The 21,646-nt window shown below is 41.1% G+C and overlaps 1 protein-coding gene across 2 annotated transcripts in view; it reads right to left on the bottom strand.

Annotated features, from left to right (window-relative positions):
- ANKRD28 (ankyrin repeat domain 28) overlaps nt 1-21,646 on the bottom strand; it is a 113,259-nt gene that overhangs the window by 3,657 nt on the left and 87,956 nt on the right. For both annotated transcript variants that reach the window (XM_075271413.1, XM_075271412.1), the window contains exons 11-27: nt 20,559-20,641; nt 18,775-18,838; nt 17,256-17,324; nt 16,207-16,347; nt 15,020-15,131; nt 14,006-14,032; nt 13,172-13,246; nt 11,786-11,987; nt 11,224-11,311; nt 9,110-9,227; nt 8,575-8,794; nt 7,024-7,111; nt 6,853-6,936; nt 6,525-6,670; nt 2,758-2,840; nt 2,308-2,390; nt 1,301-1,392 (exon numbers count right to left, since the gene is read on the bottom strand). In XM_075271413.1, coding sequence (XP_075127514.1) covers nt 1,301-1,392; nt 2,308-2,390; nt 2,758-2,840; nt 6,525-6,670; nt 6,853-6,936; nt 7,024-7,111; nt 8,575-8,794; nt 9,110-9,227; nt 11,224-11,311; nt 11,786-11,987; nt 13,172-13,246; nt 14,006-14,032; nt 15,020-15,131; nt 16,207-16,347; nt 17,256-17,324; nt 18,775-18,838; nt 20,559-20,641 — 1,775 coding nt within the window. The remainder of the gene's footprint in view (nt 1-1,300; nt 1,393-2,307; nt 2,391-2,757; nt 2,841-6,524; nt 6,671-6,852; nt 6,937-7,023; nt 7,112-8,574; nt 8,795-9,109; nt 9,228-11,223; nt 11,312-11,785; nt 11,988-13,171; nt 13,247-14,005; nt 14,033-15,019; nt 15,132-16,206; nt 16,348-17,255; nt 17,325-18,774; nt 18,839-20,558; nt 20,642-21,646) is intronic.

Raw genomic sequence — 21,646 nt, 5'->3', positions numbered from 1 at the left:
TTTCAGTTTTCTGTCGGCAGAAGATGGAAACTGGAATTCAGTGTCCGCCGGTGAGCGTCTGTGAGAGTCTTTTGCTCTCCGTGGCAAAACATTTATTTATTTTTTTTAAATAACCGAATACAAAGTCCTACATGTCCGACTGTGTACGGGTAAAAAAAAAAAAAAAAAGTTTCATCAGAGAGCAGACACTTTTCAAACCCATTCAAATGAATGGGTTTGAAAACTGCCTGCCGGTTTCAGTCTCCTGTCCAGTTTCTCGGGCAGGAAACTGAAACCTGCAAAATGGAGATCGGGCGCTAGTGTGAACCGGCCCTTAGACAAGACCTTCTAAAAATGCTCCAGATTTATCACAGGGCTGGTGCTGGTGATAAAATGTGGGGCATCCTCAGACTGTCTAGTTGCATTTCCCAGCACCTGTTATTTGGCTTATTTTCTACTAAAACCTTGCACAATTCTGGCACATGCTGACCCATTTTAAAGAAGTTTTCCAGACCAAGACTAATGATGATCTATCCTATAGGATAAGATCATCAATACCAAATTGTTGGGGTCGGACATCTTCTTAGCAACTGATACATAGAGAATGGAGTAAGAAGTAGATAGCCCTGTAAGATAGCGCCATTATTTGTGTATCAGCTGCTCAGAACAGCTTAATGAAACGGGTGGTGGGTGTCAGACCCCCAACAGATTAGATCTTAGTGGTCCTTTAAGCTGTGCCCCGTTTCACAATGCCATACCTATTAAAAAGTCACAGCCCCAAAATGCAGAAAAAAACCAAAACATGAAATATCTAGAACACATAAAAATGACGTACAGCATATAGGTCAGAATTTTTTTTAATGCAAACTAAAGGGATTGTCAAACACCAAAAGGATGATCTACTCATAGGATCATTCATCAGTATGTGATTCTGTGGAGGTCAGACACCCAGACCCTGCACAGATCAGCTTGTTCTGGTAGCCTCCAGGTGTCAAAAAAAGGCCTAATGGCTGGGAAGTTTTACAGACTCTCCTAGCGAAGTAAAAGGAGCAACGGTTCCTCTGAACCACACTGTTATACAGCAGACAAAACTCCTATTGTAATATGAAAGCCTGCATGCGCTCACCACTGTAACTTCCAACACCAAGAACAGCAGATCTGTGTGGGGTTCAGGTGTCAGACCCCTACAGATCAAGTACTTTGGATAGGTCAACAGTATAAACAAACATTTAGGGCTGGACAACCACTTTAAGACAGAATGTCGGTGCATTTAGCTTAGTAAATCTGTCCCAATCTGTTTCCTATTGAGTTAATCAAGTACCATTTTCATCGACTGCCAATACACTCGCTCCTTTGCCCAGAAGTTCTTGGACAACAACCGTTAACCCATTTCGAGCAGCTACATGCAGAGGTCTGCAAAATAATATGTATAAAACAATCATTTTATCTTCAGATTACCTTATGCGACAAGAACAAAATTTGCAAGGGATACTTAAAGTGCTTTTCCAGGCAACATTTTTAATTTTTTTAAATGTCTAAGTGCTACCAATGGGTTAATAAATACACCCATATTCTTTTAGCAGTGTTTTGAGTGATTCCTGGGTGTCTCTGGGAGCTTCTGGTATCTCCTGTTTTTGTTTACATGCTTCAGCTTCCTGCTATGTAACTTCCACACTAACCCCTCTCACTTTAGCCCCCACCTTCCTTCCATACAACCCCCTCCTTGTCTCTCTAACTATCCCACCCTTCCCTACCCACCCAGCCCAACCACTGAGCCATATTATATACTTAGCCTCCATGCTTCTTCCTATGAGATGCACCCTCTTCCTCTACTGATTCAGTCTGTGCAAGGGGTTCTCCTCCAGCGATTATCCACCTCTACTGCACATGCGCAATAGAGGTGAATTACTGGCAGCACAGCACACAGTGGAGAAGAGCACACACACCTAGCAGAATCATTACAGAGGGAGGAACAGTCTTGCCAGAAAAAGTCTGGAGGGTAAGTATAAAGGGGTGGGGGAGTAGTAGTACTGATCCATTTTGGAAATCGGGAAATGGATTGTCACCGGATAAGGAGAAAATGTCCATGGGGTGGTTACATGGCTGCCCAGGGATATGGGTAATTCTAAATTACATTATTAATCAAAAATGTATAAAGTAGGAGGGAGTTTAGATTAGCGTAAAGATTTCTAGTTCTCCTGAACAACCCCTTTAAAGACTCTCATATATAAGCAAAAAAAAAAAGAACCCAGAAAAGTGTTGAGATTTGTATCAGAGTCATTTTGGTGGCTCGCTGATATACGGACTATTGCAATATTAATCACTTACGTTTGCAAAGCTGCATTGGTTGCATTGATGAGGTTTCGGTCAGTAATTTGCTCTAATATTAACAAGGCACTGGTTTCATGACCCTATACAAGAGGGACAAATAAAATGCACTGCCATCATTACACAATAACAAAGTTCTCGAATCCTAGAAAAATATCTGTATAATACTATTTTAATAAATTACACGTAAGCAGTTTTACTTGGATAAAAAAAAGCACATCAAATAAATATTTGAAAACCAAATACTTATGTTTTAAATCAATGTTAATTATTATTAGTGACGATAAATAGATTATATCCCAGGGTGCTGTGTCCCCCAGTGGAATAATGGTGCCCGACGGTGTTCATGGACTTTAACGATAGAGAGCCTGGCACAGATGTGAACCTAGTCTGCAATACTGGACAAAAGCTTTTAACAACTATGTTACTCCACCATGTACAGCCACTTACCTTACTGCATGCCAAATGTAGTGCAGTATTCTTGTTGTTATCTTGCAGAGTTAGATCGGCTTTAGCACTGCTAACCAACACCTCTGAAAAAGAGAAAAAAGGGATTAAGCGCATCTATGTCCATACAGATGATTATAAAGGTTATAGTTAATACCACCATAAAGGTACAAAACACATATCTAAAGACAGACGTACAGCCATGATGTATGTGTATTGCACACATCAGTCCTCTGATAGGGGACCCCCATAAAATAATGGTCATAACGGGTGAAAAAACATCTCTTAGACTGATCTAACACCAAACAAGGCACTAAGACTTCCACGGACAGTCTTATTATCCAGGAAGAATGTTTATTGCAGAAAAAAATAAAAATTCTAAAAAGAAGTTTTCAACTACCCGTCTTGTCTTCACACATGCAAAGGAACATTAGTCCCAAAATGCATTAGATGGGCTTGCACGGCCACATGTCTGCATTGCATCTTACAGACGCAGGTCTAACCCATGAAACTTAAACATGCTATGTGACTCCAGCCATACGGTATCAGAGATTATTTTATCTGTAATAAACTTTCTGAATAAAAAGATCATCCATGAAAGTCTTTGCCTTCCTATCTGAGACCCATGAGACAAAACCAAGTTCTGAGAACTTCAGACACCAAAAAGTCATTACATACAAATCCCCTATCCACAAAATTTGGTATAAGTGTCACTTTGCTGGGGAATCTGTCCACTTCGACCCCCAGCGTTCAGGAGAACAGGGAACCAAAAGTCACCCCTGCATTTTTCCTGTGAATGAGACTGAGACCATTTACTGCTATGGGCCCGCCAGGACTACAATCTCTGACAACCTAATACAAGGGAGTGAAGCACAAGCCACATAAGTGTACTGGTGCATTATTCACATGGAGGGGGCAGGGAACCTTCAGGACCCCAAATTCTCCTGATCACTGGGGGTCAGTGATGTGACATTTAACCCCTAGTGTATGTAATAGGACAACCCCTTTAATAAGTCCTGTATAATCTGCACTAAGGCTTCTCAATATAGATGAACCATACAAGTGACTATCTGGATGAAGCCATTGCAAAAGGCACATTGGGGTGGTAAGATATTTCTGTTGTCTATATGAATTTTTAGCTGCAATAATTGCAATTTGTGAGTGGAAATTAATAGTATTTGTATATATTAATTTTTCTTATTTATTGCTCAATTGAGTTCCACCTAAACTGCCCCAATTATATATACCATATATAATATAACATAATATCAGGTATTGTGAAAAATACAACTGGGGGATATACCCTGAAAGACCTACTCCACGCTCTTCACAGGTGAAAAAAAAAGGAGTTGTCCTTGGTATTTTTATACAGTAGTTTATTAAATAAATAGAAGACGCTGCCAAACACAGATGGTGATTCGGAAAACTTGTTTATGCCCATTTCCCTAATTTAAGGCGCTAAAACAAGTATATATTACTATATAGTCAAAAAGAGCACTGTTTTTAGTAACTTGAATTTAACTCCCATTAGCGCGGCCTATTCTATTTAAATTTTTATCCCTTGTATAATATCAGGTATATTATTATGGATTCTCTTGTATTTATTGATGGATTAAAGGCTGTGTGACAATGGTGATATTGCGTAGGTTACATTTTGCTCAATATGAATGCCTGGGAAACTGTGCATCAGATGGTTCAGGAAGAATTACAGTAGGCTCGGGTATATACCAATCCATTGTTTTAACCCTATAATCAACATACAGGAGCTTGAATCTGATAACTCACCGCAGTGTGACAACTCACAACAAAACCCATTAAAAGCAATCTAAAAAAAGAAAATTAAAAAAAAAAAGAGGGCTGACACTATAGGAGAAAAAAAAAATACTGGGACACTATTTTACCACTGATTTTCTATTTAGATATTGATATGTTAATATAAGCTCATAAGTTAATTAAAAAAATAAAATAAAAGTCAATCAGCACTATTAGTTGGTACTGCAGGAACTGTATTCTGCAATATTTATATTTTCTAGTGACACCTACTGGCAAACTATGGTGCTACTTAACATGATAAGCAGTGAATACCCATCTTGTTCAGTCAAGGTTCCTACTGAGCGGCAAAAAGTTGTGGAGTCCAGCAACCAGGTTAAAATATCAAAAAACTTTAATGATTACCATTTAAAAATATTAACGTCCAACAAAACAACAAACCATACCTCGGCAATATAAGGATAAGCAGTACTGGCTGACGCGTTTCGGAATTTAGCGTTATTAGTACTGGCTATGACTAAGGAACGCTAAATTCCGAAACGCGTCAGCCAGTACTGCTTATCCTTATATTGCCGGGGTATGGTTTGTTGTTTTGTTGCACGTTAATATTTTTAAATGGTAATCATTAAAGTTTTTTGATATTTTAACCCGGTTGCTGAACTCCACAACTTTTTGCCGCATATCGCTCCGAGCCGACGGAGACCCTGGTCCGTGCACCTGATTTGATTCTACAGAGCCGTGAGTTAGTCCGCGAATCGGACATATATGGACATTGTTACTTTATGAAACATCCGGAGTTTTTTCTTGTTGGGCTGTGTTTTTCCCCTTCCCCCATTTCCTTTTGCATTAAGGTTCCTACTGAGAGTTTCTACCCCGGGACCCGGGTCTTGGGCACAAATTTGTCAGCCAATCACTAGCTAAGCTGCGGTGCCAGGTTCAAACAAAGCATCAATATTTAACCACTGATTGTCTGTTGTTCAGCCAATGATTGGCTGGTGTACTTTTGTACAAAGCTTTGTTAGAGCAAGGCCTCGCTGCCCAGCCTTGTTGGCTTAAACACTAGCATGCCAGCTGCCGGTTAGGAAAACCAAGAACTGAATGCAGACTCTCCGAGCAAACTGACAAGTAGGAGTACACTTAATTTTTTAACCCTAGGGGAAGTTTAATACAATAATCCGGGAGACCCCTTTAAACTATCATTCCCATCTGCTCAGCCTTTCCCTGAGGTCGTAGGGAGTTACGGGGGCCGGTAGACCTAGCTGTTCTACTGTACTCCCATAATGCTCACAGAAGAAAACCGGAGTTACAGAAGTTCATAAAGTGTGGCTGTTTGTGCTACACTGCTTACATAGGTCAAGCTGTGAATAGACCTTTAGAAAGGTTGTGCCATCGAAACAAATGGCTAACTGTAAAGTGAATATTCGTTGTAGAGAAAATTTGTGAGGCGTCATTATTAAAAAGCTTCTGTATAGAAACATTGCAATTATTTGCTTGGAATAGCACCCCCTGGTGTTCAAAATGTATAGGATTGTAGGCGTCAGTGAAGTCTGCATCAGGACATCTACCTTGTACTGTTATAAATGTGGCTGCCCATGCTACTCTGAGAAGCAGAAGGAAGCCCATGTCCTGCCTAGGCAAGAATAAGGGTTTTTCTTTATAAATCCCCTGCAGACAGGCAGAATAGGGGGATATTTGGCACACTTAACAGTCGGTCCATAGTGTTATAGTGTTCCAAAGTTAGGCGATAGGTTTACTCAAAGGCATAATCTCACTTTGTAAAGTGAAGAGATATCATTAAGATTTGCCATCACTTTATGATCAGTGGGGTCCTCCATGATACTGAATGAAGAATCCACAGGGCTAATTTATCATGGCATCCCCTAGGAATTGTTCCCTGCACAGTGGGGGGTCCTGGCCGCAGACAGCTAGGTAACCTATCATACAAGTCTGGCCTCTATGCAGAGCTGACTAGGAGGACTGTTGTGATCTGGCATTCTTACCTACTGCATTGGTTTGCCCATTTTCGGCAGCCATCATTAGTGGAGTCTTCCCAGAAGAATCTACAGCATTTACTTGAGCATTATGGCTGAGCAAAAGCTGCAAACATTCAACGTGGTCTGTAAAAGCTGCAGCATGAAGAGGCGTCCTGCAAAGACATAAAAATATCCACTTAGGAGATCAGTATAGGCTATAGTTAAGTGCACTTGGGTTAGACACATTTTAGTTTGACTACAGGATTTGTAACCCCCTCCTCTTATTACAACTATAAATTATATTACCAATGACAACCTTTGTGGAAATCAAAAATCTCATGACTGTTATACGTACCTTCCTTTGGAGTCCACTGCATTCACTATGCTTGTACCTAATGTGTCTATTAGCATTTCTGCAGCACCTTCATTGTCATTTATGCTAAAAACAAGAGGAAAAAAAATGGTTAAAAACAGAATGATGATGTCGCAGACTATAAATAGCCTTATTACTCGCGGACCCACTTACACTGCACAATGCAGGGGACTAAATGAATTTCCTTCCATTTTCTGAAATACTTCTTGTTCCAGCAGCAGTTCTACACAAGCATCATGACCTGTAAGGAGAATCAACGACAATTTTATGACAACTCACTAAAAAATTTCTGGATATAAAAACTATAGGGAATTAATTTTTTTCCGATCTATAGTGGGTGGAGAAAAAGCTGCAGTACTTAGAATTCTGAATATTTCCAAATATATACTTTCTATTTAATCCTTCTACATCAAATACCTGCACCTCTAACAAGGTTATTGTACAGAGTGTTTAGGGCTCGTTCACACGGGGCAAGAGGGGGCGGATTTTGATGCCGAATTCACCTCAAAATCCGCCCCCTCACAATCGAGGTCTATGTAGACAGCTAGCGTCCTTTTCTCTGTGAGCGATGTGTTCCCGCTCACGGAAACAAGCAGCGAGCTGCCTTTCAGGTGGATTCCGCGGCTGATTCAGCGACAGCACCCTCTGGACTAGGCCCATTCATTTGGGCCTACTCCGGAGCAGGAAGCTGCGACTTTCGGAAGCCGCGACAGGCGCATTTGGGTCCTATTCTGACACTGCTTCCTGCGTCAAAATCAGGACTAAAATACGCGGTCCCTAGCCCCATGTGAACTAGCCCTTAGAAGGATAACACACTGTTGGAAACTCCATTGCAGAGACAGCTGGAAATTAAAAGAGAAAAGTCCTGCACGGAGGAATCTTTTCTCTGCCGCTTTACAGTGCACACACGGCAGACCCCATTACAGTCCATGGTCTAGTGGTCTCTGTGTGTAACTGGTGTTTCAGCGGGCCAGCTCTCCATCATTCGGGTCCCCTAGCAGACCCAAACAATGGAGACCATAGTGCAGATGTGAATTAAGCCTAACTTAGTTGGCAGAGTCTTACAGTGTACAGAGAGAAAACAATGCTTGGGATAGGCTGTACAGCAAGTGGTTACAGTTTGTTATATGCCCCTATTTGAAATACACTATTTCAATCACAAAAAAAAAAAAAAAAATCACATGGGGTAGAATGGAGACTAGGTCACCCAGATTAGTGGCAAAATACCAGAATAATAAGACTAACCTCACATAGTTTTAAAAAAATAAATAAATTTATATCTATATATCTATATCTCTATATCTATATCTATACATACACACACATATATATTGTTGTGTAGCTATATACCCAGTGGGAAAGGTTTAGTTGTGCTAACCTGCAATTTTACTGCAGTTATCCAAAAGTTGCTGTGATAGCAAAGTCTGAGCGACAACTTCTCAATCTGCAAATTTACACAGGGTGGTAATAGTGATTTAGTGGCCTGGGTCCAATGGGGCTGCCCAGTATGACCACATTGCAAATACACTTGAATGCACATCCGCTGTCTATAGAGCTACTTTCTGAATACAGGTTAGTAGGACTGTCTGTATACAAATCTCCCTGCACAACTTGGTACATCACATTATCGATTAGTCATAGGATTAAGAAAACTATATAATTGGCATGGACTTAATATAACAACACCATCACAATATAGCATACCATTATAACAGGCCCAGTGAAGGGATGTGTATCCGTGATTGTCTGCGATTGCTGGAACAACATCGACAGATACAGCAGTCTGGAGGAGAGCCCCCAGAACACCTATATGCCCACAAGCAGCCGCCAGATGAATAGGGGTGCGACCTCTGCAGTCCCGTAATAAGAAATTAGCGTTGTGCTGGAGCAATGCTTCTACACACTCCTCATGTCCGGTCACTGCCTAAAACACACATAGCAAACAAAAGCTTACCATTAGGAGAACAGCAAACAAATAACATCAAGTAGACTTAATCGTTTTACATTCTGCTATGAAAAATACAGAATATGTCCAAGGAACGGCAAATACGTTAATCCATTCCTGTACAAGACTGCTTCTTACAAGGTACAATGGTTGTCATATTAACAGACTGCACTATATTATAGCAATGTATTACACTAATGCTGCAGCTAGAAGTATTACCACTCATAGTAAATGTTCTGGGGATGCCGCAGAGACACACCCTTAAAATATGGATCTAAGACAGGAAAAGCATACCCCACGGTGCAGCGCTGTCCTTCCCCACTTATCTTTGGCATCCACATTGGCTCCTTTGTTCAGCAATGAATAAACACATTCTGTATGTCCGTTCAGTACAGACAGCATCAATGGAGTCCTAAGCAATACAAGGTACAAAATCAGAAAAAGAAAGCTGTACAGGAAAATGCATCATCAGCAGAGCTATCCCCTTATGGCTGGCATCCAGCTATGCACTTAGAGAGCGGAAGCAGATTCCAGCAGAATACACAGTCACACAGGTCAAGGAAGTGGAAAAAAGTGCAGGAGATGAAAGCTATGATTACTTGGAGACAGCTGAAATGTATCGGAAATTTGCTAATTTATAGTGAATATTATTAATGTAGAAGGACCAGCTCAGCAGATGGGAAGCACTTGCAGAACTGCCTTACTACTAGCGAACAATGCACTTTGTTATTTAAAGGGATTCTAATCACTAAAATCACATTTTTTCCCCGATCACACATCGGCTATTCTTCTCCTACCTTTAGATGTCTTCTCCGCACCGCCGTTCAGTAGAAATCCCATTTTCCTCTGTATGCAAATGAGTTCTCTCACAGCACTGGGGGGCAGTCCCAGCACTCAAACAGCACTGGGGGTGTCCCCAATGCTGCGAGAGAAATCTCCAACAACGCCTCCATCTTCTGGAATGCTCTCTCCCTGTGTCTTCTTCTGATTTGGGATTCAATCTTTTAGGCTTCGGGCAAAGCAGACTGCGCATGCCTGCGGCCACAAGAAAAATGGCCATTTACACAGTAAGCTGGTGTAAGCGGCTATTTTCTTGTGGCATTTACAGTCGGCTCTTTCCGAGACCTGATGGCAGAGCCGACTGCTCATACATAGTTGGAATCCAGCTCCGGAAGAAGAAGCGCAGAGAGGCCGTTCCTGAAGACGACTGAGGTCGCGCTGAAGATTTCTCTCGCAGCATTGGGGACGCCCCCAGTGCTGTACCAACTCATCTGCAAACAGAAGAAAACTAAGATTTCTACCAAACAGCAGCACAGAGAATACATCTAAAAGGTAGAAGAATAGCTCTTAAGGCTATTCCTACGTGTGATCGAGAAAAAATAAATGATTTTAATGACAGAATCCCTTTAAGGTAAATTTGCTTTTAAAGGGGTAAAGCCCTCACACACCTACTGAACTGGCCAGACCTTCTGATGGGGTCTCCCAACGATGACCAGATAGTAAACACCTTGGCTCATTGAATTTTAATGCCCAATTCTTATCTGGCAGGACAAAAACCACCGCTAGTGGTGACCCCCTTTTCACAACATATACACTCGGCCAAACTGAGAACGTGTATGGGACAGTCGGGAGAGAGCTTCTGGCTGTGTTATTGAAGTGAAGGCTATGGTTATTAATATAATAAATGAACATTGATTACTCTCTAGGTAATCCGATACTTCCAAGTCCACAGAGACTAACACAATGTTCAATCCATTTGGATCTGAGAAATGACAATTATGCCCTTTTGTTAATGTTAAGTCCATAACCTTTAGTTATTTATTTTTTTTCCCCGGTAACATTTCTAAGAATTGATTGAATTATGGGCGACAGTGACTTGGTGGGTATTATGAAAATCTGACTCCAGCCAACATCAGCAATGGAGATTTCCTTTTAAATTAACCCTTAAATAAGTGTGCACAAATAATTGGTATATTAAATATGTGTTATGGTACAGGGGAGTAAGAGCTGATCCTGAAATAAATTATAATTACTGCCCATAAATCAAATTATATTGTTCTGGTTGTACCTTTACTTGTTTTAAGTGAGGACCTGTCAACACTCTTTAGAAATATCAGAATTCTATCTGGTAACTCCCATCAACTTCTGATGTATTTCTATTGTGGATGTTGTCATTTCAGGAGAAGAACAGGGTTGCATGCTGTGTTATTCTTGCAGAACCCAAAAGAGTGACAACACAAAAGTGAACAGAGCCTTAAAAAAGGGTTGTCCAGGTTGTTCAGTAACTGTCCATAGGTTGTGTGTAGTATTGCAAGTACAAACCATGGACAAGTGTGGTGTCGTGATATTTGAAGAAGAAAAAGAAGAACAAACAGGGTATCTTAAAGATGTTATGCAAAGGTACTTACTGTCCGTTTCCATCTTGAATATCCACTGCAGTCTGAATGTCAGCATTTCCTATGAGGAGTCTCAAACACTCTGAATGTCCATTAATAGCTTTAAAAAAAAAAAAAAAAAAAAAAAGGCTCAGAATCTAAACTATTCCTCATCTCACAGATACACAATATTTTACAAGTATGCATTTGTTGCTTGTATGTTGCAGTGAATTCTAAGAATTCAATTCGATGAGACTGCCAAGTTGGTCATTCAGCCAGCCCCATAGAAGTGAATAGAGCGCTGGCTACAACTGCACACCAGAAATCAGAGGACCAGTGATCTGACACTTAATCCCTTTTCTGTGGGATTCAGTGGCACAAGTCCGTCAGGAGCCTCATTCACAGACTTTGCTTTTAATGCTGTTTTTCCTGTTAAAGCAGCACCCCTGGAATCCATCATGTGGAGGCTCACACAAAGTATGATGGCTTCTGTTTATAGGAAAAGCCACAACAATGATGTGAACAGAAATCCTATAAATGAGCTGACCATAATACAATTGTGAAGTAGTAATGTTCAATGCTGTGTATGCCATACCTGCTGAATGGATGGGTGTCCTTTTCACAACATAGTCCTTGACTAGAATCGATGCTCCTTGATTGATAAGAACATCTACACATTCAACGTGTCCTTTGAAAGCAGCAAGGTCCAGAGGAGTCCTGCCGGTGCTGTTCCGTACATCAAGGTCAAGTAGAGATTGCACTAAAACCTCCAGGGCTTGATGATGCCCATGGTAAGCCTAGCAAAAACGCACAAAATAAAATACAATTAGCCAGATTTGCTGATGTACAAATAAAGTTATACTTATGCTACAAAGAGGCTTCATATTAAATTGATGGCTTTTAAGAATGTTTATTCCCATAGAGTATCTCTGGTTTGTCCAATAAACCGAGACCTGTTTTACGGTCCTTCAATAGTATCGCAAGTCAGCAAAATAATGAACTTATTTCATTTGCATTTACGTGTCACCCTCTTACTTATTCTGTGTACATGCTGAAGGAGAAACGCATCTCAAATCAGGACAACACAACTCAAGAGTGTACTCGCTGACAGTCCTGATTTTGTCAGGACAATCAGGTGAACCTGTCCAAAAAGGGACAGGGTTTATGCAAATCATGCCCAAAAGTTGGGGTTTCTGCTCTTTCATTTGCAGGGCTTAAGGCTAAGGTCACAGTGCACAAATGCAGCTTTTTTATTGTAGCTTTTGCTGCGTTTTTTTGAGCCAAAGCCAGGAGAGAATTGAGCAGAAGGGAAAAATATAAGAGCTTCCTATATACAGTATTTCCCATTCCTTTTGTAGCCATAATTGGCTTTGGCTAAAGTAAAAAAATAAATAAAAAATGCAACAACAAAAAAGCTGCGTTTCTGCAATGTGGTGCCTTAGCCTACAGGGGGGTTTTCCAAGGGGTTATTAATTGATGACCTATCCTCAGGATAGGTCAGATGAAAAAAAATCACCAGGCGACAGCTAGGCAGGGCCCCAGCCGATCAACTGTCTGATAAGACCACAGTGTTTGAGTGAGCTCTGCAGACTCTTCACAGAACATCAAGCACAGCACAATAAATTTACATAAAGCCATACTTGGTATTGAAGCCCACCCAATCTCTTGAATGTTTCTGTGCTGTGAACAGGTCATGTGACCGCAGAACATGATGTCATGTTGCCTGTAAAGGAGAGGGAGCTCCGCTGCAGCTTTAGTTGATCTGCGGGACTCCCCAGTTGTCAGACCCCGCTGAACTTATATTGATGACCTATCCCTAATACAGGTCAACAATTAAAAGGCCAGAAAACCATAAATATCCCAAACTTGATTGCTGAAATGTTGGCAAATATGGAAGAGTGTGATGGCCAAATATACCTGCCAAACATTAATTTTTAAAAAACTGAAATAGAAAAAAAAAAAAGCGCCTTTAAGAACTTACAGCTAAGTGCAAAGGACTGATTGGTGCACGAGTATCTGCGTCATTCAGCATGTCCGTACCTGAAGTTTCCATAAGCTGTATGATAAAGAGAAAGCACATTAGCAATCTTTATAGTTATACAACAAATACACAAGCAGTATTTATTAACCACAAGATACATGCACAGGACAGTTTATTTGTTATAGACCTGCGTTCCTACTACTCCCTCCTCTTTCTCCAACTGAGACTTCTCGCTTTCAGATGATGATCTATTTTAGTATATAATTCTCCTGCCAGGACTAAACTGAATAATGAAAGGGGCTGATTCACATACACAACTCCTTTTAGTGTGCAAAAGAAGGTGCAGGGGTTTTTCACGCTTGGGGTCCATCTCTATAGGCCGCTAACAAATGTTGGCTCTCGCTATGAAAGACCTGGAATAATCCCTAAATTACATGTACCACATCATCGATGGGTAGAACGGATTGTCAGGAGTTTGTGAAGATGGACAAGTGGAGATTAGGTGATAAGCTATCCTTGATAGGTCCTGAATATCTGGCTTGTGAGATTTCAACACCCAAAGCTCACAAACACCAGCTTCACAGGCCACAACATCACGTTCATATGGAATTGGACTGTGCAGTACACAGGCCAAGGACCATGAAAGAGGCCTCGTAATACCAAGCACAGCCGCTATACAGTGTACAGAGCTGTGCTTTGTGAGCAGTAGAGGCCACAACTCTTGGTTACATGCTGTAGGTCTCTTCCCATACCCCTATATATAGCATTCTATTCTATAGTCAGCTATGTCTACTGTAACACCAACTTAATTTCCATATAAGAAGATTGACTTACGACATCTAGGGGTGTTTCTCGAGCAATCTGTAAAAAGGAATAAAATTAGATCATTAGCTCAATACATTTTGGAGAACTACTATGTGCCATGAAATTGTAATGTAAAGCACAAAGTCATAATACAGATACTATATTCTAACCTCTTACTTTTGTCTGACACATTAACGTAGCTCCTTTCACAATGTTAGACAATTCCCCACTACCAAGTGAGGATTGGTAAGGTTTCTAAACTTTGGATTACAGTAACAATACATGTATATGACATTACACATTCTGTGTTAAAATGGAGTAGCTATGTTATTTAATGGTAACCTGTCGTGGTGTCCAAGCTGCAGGGAGATTATTATACAGGGGAGATCTAAGCAATTGATAGCTTTGAGGGAAAATGACAGCATAAAGCGACTACAATCCCTGCTCATTATGTACTTAAGAGTCCAGTGGGCGGTCCTACTCCGTGAGTGATAGCCATCTTTGTATACTATAAAAAAAAATCTATTTGTCAGATGCCAGGGATAAAGAAAGGGATGATTGAAAGACTTTTTCCAAAAGCTCATTTCTATTCCGATTCCTAATAAATTTGAATAATATAGTTTCAGACATTCATATCCCTTTGCAGTGCCAGGTCACTTCTGCAATGCATCCTAGAAGGATCATTCATTCATTGGACACATGACAGGATCTCTGTGACCACTGACACGTTTGCAGTTATAAAACAGTTCTAGGAACTGACAAATAGTTCTAGGAACTGACAAATAGTTCTAGGAATGTGACAAATAATGACGACACATTCATAGTGGTGGTGATCAAGCAGGTCTGATGTCATGAATGAAGAATGGCATATAACTGGGATGCATTGCTGAAGAGTCCTGGTGGAAGCATAAGAAATGAATCCCAAGAAAATCCCTTTAATTGCAAAATTAACCAAGACTAAACACTGTATTAAAAACAAAATTTACCCCCACCCACAATGCCTATATCAGTATGTAAAGTCATAACGGAACACAATACACTTACCAATTCTAGACATAGACGATGACCATAGGCAGCTGCATAATGAACGGCATTATACCCATGCTTATCCCTGATTCCTGGGTTTGCATCATTTCTTAAAAGGTATTCCAGGCACCTAAAACAAAAAAACAAACATACTTTCATGAAAAAAATAAAACAAAACCCAACTTGCTTGAACCATTATTCAGCAATAGAGGCTCTTCACATATTACGCAAAAAAAACAAACAAAAACCCAAAACGTGCACCAAAACGGCCAAAAATGCTGCCACTATTGAGAAGTCGCATTCAAATACTTACATTTTATTGGTACAATGAATGACTATTTTTATAGTTCCAGTTAGCCACTAGGTGGCAGAATCAGGCTGTGTTTCTCACAGGAGATCTACACTATCTCCTTGCATTTTTGCACCTGCAGGTATTTTACAAGGTTAATCACGAGCAGATTTTATAATCCAGATGTGTGCTGGATTATAGGATTTCCTGGATTACTGGCTTTACAGCATAAACACAAGACGAGAAAACTATGAATATCCTTGTCGTTAAATTTCCTCTAATTTTCGCTTAGTCTTCAAGGATCGCTAAGAAAAGTCCATCAGAATAAGACAAAAAAAAAAAGAAAAAAAAAAAAAAGAATGTTTGACCTATACACTGCTTAACCCTTTCAGTGCAGATTCTGGAATGATTACTGGGAGACGGCACTAGGGTTTGGTCTCTGAAAACACAAAAGGGATTATGCTCATTTGATCTGGATGCCAAGAGAACATTTATGTAAAAAAAAAACCCAAAAAAACAAAAAAGAACCTGTACTTACTGAAAAGTCGCTACAAAAAAAAATACAAACTGCAGCAACTTTTGTTTTCTTAAATATATTTGAAATTTCATGAAGTGAGAATGGAGCGGTCCTATTAATCAAAGAATTTCCGCAGTGTTATCGAGATTACTTCTGGACAAAAAGGGCTAAGTAAGGAGCCAAGACAAGTGGTTCTTTGTGAACGTGGCAGACTGTGTGACTGTCAGAACGGGTCTAGAGAACAAGCCAAGAACGCCCTTCTTAAAAGGCTACATTCTCTCAAATGAACATAAAGAGACAAATGTAATGAAGTTCCTTGGTGTAGCCTTCGTGAGACCACTAAATCAGATGAAATGTAACACAAAAACAATTGCACATCGGGACGCGACCACCACTTACTTGCCATCGGTGTCTGATGTCGCTGCATAGTGCAGGGGGGAACAACCCCGCTCATCCAGATCATTGACACTGGCTCCAGATCCCACCAGTGCAAACAGGCACTGATAGTTACAATTGGCAGCGGCGTAGTGAAGCGGAGTTCTTCAAGACAAGTGAAAACAGTTATTTCAATAGAGAACCATAAATATCTGGATTTTTACTGTGGATTTCACCCTGTTCAATGTGAAGTGTTGCAATATACTACAAATGCATTTAAAAGTGTTGTCAAAGACTCAATGTTTTATAATCAGTTCAGTTGACAATCCATGGAGCTGGAAGCGATGGCTCTGTATACTGTGTAGTGGTCATGCTGTGCTGGAATAGTGCAGCACCACCACAATGCAGTTTACAGAGCTAACCATTTCTGGCTTTATACAGTGCCAAATATCAGCTGACCCACGGGGGTGCTAAGTGTTGTACACCCATTGATCCGATACTGATGACCTACCCTAAAGGATAGGACAACAGCCTCAAGTCTTTGACAACCTCTTTGATGTATGTCAATTTTGCAACAAATTACTGACATATCTGACACATATAGACTGGGGTTTCCCTCTACAAGGAGTGTCCCCACTCATACGGATACTATATAATCGTGTATAGTGCAGTAGCCTTAACATAGCTTCATTCATTCATTTTCGAAGGATTTTCGTCATATTCTGCATATAGCACAGGGCATACTATGTTGTCGTGCCAGTCATGATAACTATAACATTGAAATAATGGATGTACAATAAGACACTTCCACTACATCCTGCAGGGATCTCCGACAACCTCCCCAGCAGAATCAGCACATTACCAGGGCTTTCAGCAGGACCAGTCACAGCGATCTGATCACTTACATGAGGTAGATGATTGATCTGACAACCTCTTCAATTATTAGGTGCTATTGAGGTGACAGACTGCATGTAAATGACAACTGCTATGGAAGCGCTACAGTGCTTATACAGTGACAGGACCCATACAAAAGCAGAAACAATGAAGAAAGCCATGCTTAAGTAAACTCTTACCTCCCAAACTTGTCTTTCTTGTTAAAGTCTGCACCTGTGTTTAACAACAAGTTCAGACATTCCAAGTTCCTGAAAAAATAAGTATACATTTTATTAAAAAAAAAAAAAATTCTCAAGAAATCACCAATTCCAAATGTACCGGAAATATGTCTATGTATAGTGGAGTAGGTGGTGCATCAGCTGGTACATAACTGGACAGCTAATACACAGACACATATAATAGTGGTATGTCCATATGTACAGATTTTCTCTAGAGGTTTTTGTCACAAATTGGTGTTACATGCAGATTGGTCACCGAATTCACGATGGAATTAACTATGAAAGTGGATTTCAACTCTATACAAATCAGCAATACACGATGTGTTGCAAATGAAAATTTGTGCCACAGGTCAATTTCTGCTGCAATTTTCTCCACAATGTGTGGATGAGATTAGATAAAATCCAGATGTACATTCTGCAGTGTATCTGCCACATGTTAACATATCCCAAAAGGTCCATAAATGACTTAATTATTTAATATGTCTGATAGTTCTGCATGAAGTCTTCCTTGCAGTGTCAGTCAGAAATCACCTGACAAAAAAAAGCTGCAAGTCAGATTTTTTTTTTGTCTGACATCTTAAAGATGACCTTTCATGTCCTCAGGCACATGCAGTTTTATATACTGCTAGAAAGCTGACAGTGCTCTGAATTCAGGGCATGATCAGCTTTCTCGTTATGTGCCCCGGTGGAAGAGATATCAGTGCATCTACTGATAACTCTTCACTGTCAGAAGGGGTGTTCTTGACAGTAACTGGGAACGCCCCTCCTGACAGTACTGTGTATAGCGCTATACTGTGAGGGGGCGTTCCTTACCACCCAGCGATGAAGCTGAGGAACGCCCCCTCCCCTCCTGACTGTACACGCCCATAGACTAGTACTAGGGAGACGTTCCTCACTGCTCATCATCATCACTGGGCGGTAAGGAACGCCCCCTCACAGTATAGTGCTATACACAGTACTGTCAGGAGGGGCGTTACCAGTTAGACTGTCAGGAACCCCCTTCTGACAGTGAAGAGTCATCGGTAAATGCACCAATAGCTCTACCACTGGGGCACATAACGGGAAAGCCAACAGTGCGCTGACTTCAACGCACCCTATTAAAAGTCAATGGGTTCCCTAGTAGAGATGAGCGAACACTGTTCGGATCAGCCGTTCCGAACAGCACACTCCCATAGAAATGAATGGAAGCGGCCGGCGCGTGCTTCCATTCATTTCTATGGAAGTGTGCTGTTCGGATCGGCTGAGTTATGTGCCCCAGTGGTAGAGCTATTGGTGCACTGTTCATCTCTATTCCTAGGGAATAGAGATGAACAGTGTTCGCTCATCTCTATTCCCTAGGGCTCTTTAGGAGTCTGGTATTTTTGCTGTCCGTTTTTTCCCCAGCATAGATGTGTACATAAATATTTTGACAGAAGAATAATGAATATTTGACACTTTACTGAATAATTTTCAATAAGAAAATAGAGAGGAAGTGCCTTACCCTCCAGCCGCAGCAGCATGAAGACAGGTCCTGCCAAAGTCATCTGGAGTATCTATATCAAAACCTAGAATACATAATACACACGTTACGCTTTGTAGGAAAGTGAAAACCAATACTGTGAAATGCCACATATTTATAAAGGTTATATATACTTCAACTTTTCAAGGTGGTTATATATGGCTTATTGTTGGAATACTTTTTCTTCTGCAGAGTGCTGATCGACTGTATGTTATAGGACTATGCCATGTATCACCCCCACCCCCCCCAGCACGCATTTATTGATGAGTACTATCAGAAGGAGAGGGGGACATTCCTCCCCGCTCTCACAGTACGACGCTATAGGTGTTCTGACAGTGAAGACTGAGTTGAATTCAGCGCACTGGAGGCTTTCTAGCAGTATATAAAACCGCATGTCCCCTAAGTGACGAAAGATCCTCTTTAAATTTTACTGTAAGTATGAAGACTGCGAAGGAATTTTTTTTCTGCAACCAGAGAAAGTGGCCAGACTGTGTTGTATGACTATGCCATGTATGACCAGTCTCACAGCACCATCAGCACTCTGCAGGAGAAAATGGTTGCTGGTTCGTAGTGCTGAAATAATAAATGCGACTGTATTCACATCTGCACTTCTGATTTCCATTGTTTTTGTTATGGGAGAACAAAAATTTACGTAAGGCACGGCACGCACATAAATGGCACTCAACAAATGCAGCGATAATATAGTCGCGTTATAGTGCACATATGTGTAAACATCGAATTAACCACTTAAAGGGGTTGTCCCATCACAAGGATCCTATCTATACTGCTTGTTAATGTGGATGTAAGACTTTTCCTAAATACACTGCTTCAGCAAAACTGCTTTGTTTGTCCACTATCTTACTTTATTCAATTCTTTGTGGCCACAGCCCTGACTTAGCTGCTCATGAGTCAAGTGATGTATCTGCCTGCTCTCAGGGGGAGGGAGGAGGGGCTAAGTGCAGGGAGCCAGCCTGTGTATCTAGCTATTCCTGTGTTTACACCACGTGACCTTCCTGCTATCAGATAGGGGAGAGGAGCTGCTTTCATTTCTTCTGTTCTCCCAGTTATCAGGCTAGCTAATTCAATTGTGTTCATTATGGCAGAGACAGGCAGTCTCTGTATGTAACACAGAATGGAGTTGCTGCTGCCTGTACTTCATAGCCCAATATGGGTGGGCGGAGCTACACGTGAATTTGGGGGCGGAGCTAAACCACATGTTGCCTGTGAAACCCCGCCCACCAAATGATGCAAGAAACCACGAAGAAAGAAGATTTTACAGCAGTAAAGACTGATGAGTATGTGAGGTGGGAATACCCCTTTAATGACTGGGCCATTTCCCCAATTCATGACCATACACGGTTTTAGTTTTTTTTTTTGTTTTTTTTTAATACACTGCAGAGCTGATCTGGGAGCCCTAGGACCCAGCAGCACCTGCAGCTACCTGGCGATTATATTATCGCCTGTATGGAAATTACAGAAAATTTAAACAAAAAACAAAAATTTTCTTCATTGCCCTATGCGGTTATATCAGCCCTGGTGATATACACATGGTTAAGAGCTGTTCTATGCTTTGAGCAGCTGGAAATATTACTTTCAGGAAGAACTCTGACATTGTACACGCTTTGCGGTACATTCAGTTCCACGTGAAAACATTTCATTCGGGTACATTTCTAAATGAAAGGAAGTCATGAAACTTTTCCACAATTGAGTAGACATATGATTTATATGATATGTCAGTAATATACATTCCAAACTATGAAACCAACCTGAAGAAAGGAGCTTTCTGCAGCAATCCGAGAAACCGCTCAGTGCAGCCAGATGGAGAGGAAACATTCCATGGATGCCTCGCCTGGAAGAGGTCACTTTTTAGTATTCAGATAAATTAGAGAAATACAGTACTACACCTTCCAAAGACACCAAGACCTAGTTCTGACAATGGTGCTTTCATTCTACCCATATTGAACACATTGGACACAAATAATTTAATCAATTTCGCAAAATTTCCTAACAAGTCTGTGGTGTACCGTATTTTTCGGACTATAAGACGCACTTTTTTTCCTCCCAATATGGGAGGAAAATGTGTGTGCGTCTTATAGTCCGAATGCAGCGTGCGCAGCGTCTGTGTCCCGTCTGTGCGAATGAAAAGAAGAGCAGCACGGTGCCTGCCTGCTCTGCCCCTCCTTCCCTGTCTGTGTCGCGTGTTTGCAGGAGCGAGATCTGAGAGGCAGGGAAGTAGGGGCGGGCCAGACAGGTGAAGGAAGCGTGGTTTCAAGCTTGCCGAGAAAACCACGCCTCTTTCACCCGTCTGGCTCGTCCCTCCTTCACTGCCTCTCAGATCTGGCTCCGGCAATGAAACCACACAGACAGGGAAGGAGGGGCGGGCCAAACGGGAGGAGGAGGCGTGGTTTTCTTGGCAAGCTTGAAACCACGCCTCCTTCACCCATCTGGCCCGCCCCTATTTCCCTGCCTGTGTGGCATCATTGCAGAAGCGACATCTGAGAGGCAGTGAAGGAGGGACGAGCCAGACAGGTGAAAGAGGTGTGTTTTCAAGTTTGCTTAGAAAACCACACCTCCTTCACCCGTCTGGTCCGCCCCTTTTACTCTTCTTACATAGCTTCACTGCAGGGTGTCTCTTTCCATCCATGGATGAGATTAGATAGAATAGATAGACAGACAGGATAGATTAGATAGATAGATATGTTCAAATCACCCCCATAGCCCTACAATACATATAAAACAAAAACATTACTGTGAAACACATACACATTTGGTATCCCTGTGTCCGAAAGCCCCCGGTTCTATTTACATTGGTGAAATATTATATTAGGTTATTAAATATTTCACCAATTTTTTT

The sequence above is a fragment of the Leptodactylus fuscus genome, chromosome 4 (genome assembly GCF_031893055.1).
Source record: "Leptodactylus fuscus isolate aLepFus1 chromosome 4, aLepFus1.hap2, whole genome shotgun sequence".
Classification (NCBI taxonomy): Eukaryota; Metazoa; Chordata; class Amphibia; order Anura; family Leptodactylidae; genus Leptodactylus; species Leptodactylus fuscus.
This window is presented reverse-complemented; position numbering and strand designations above follow the sequence as displayed.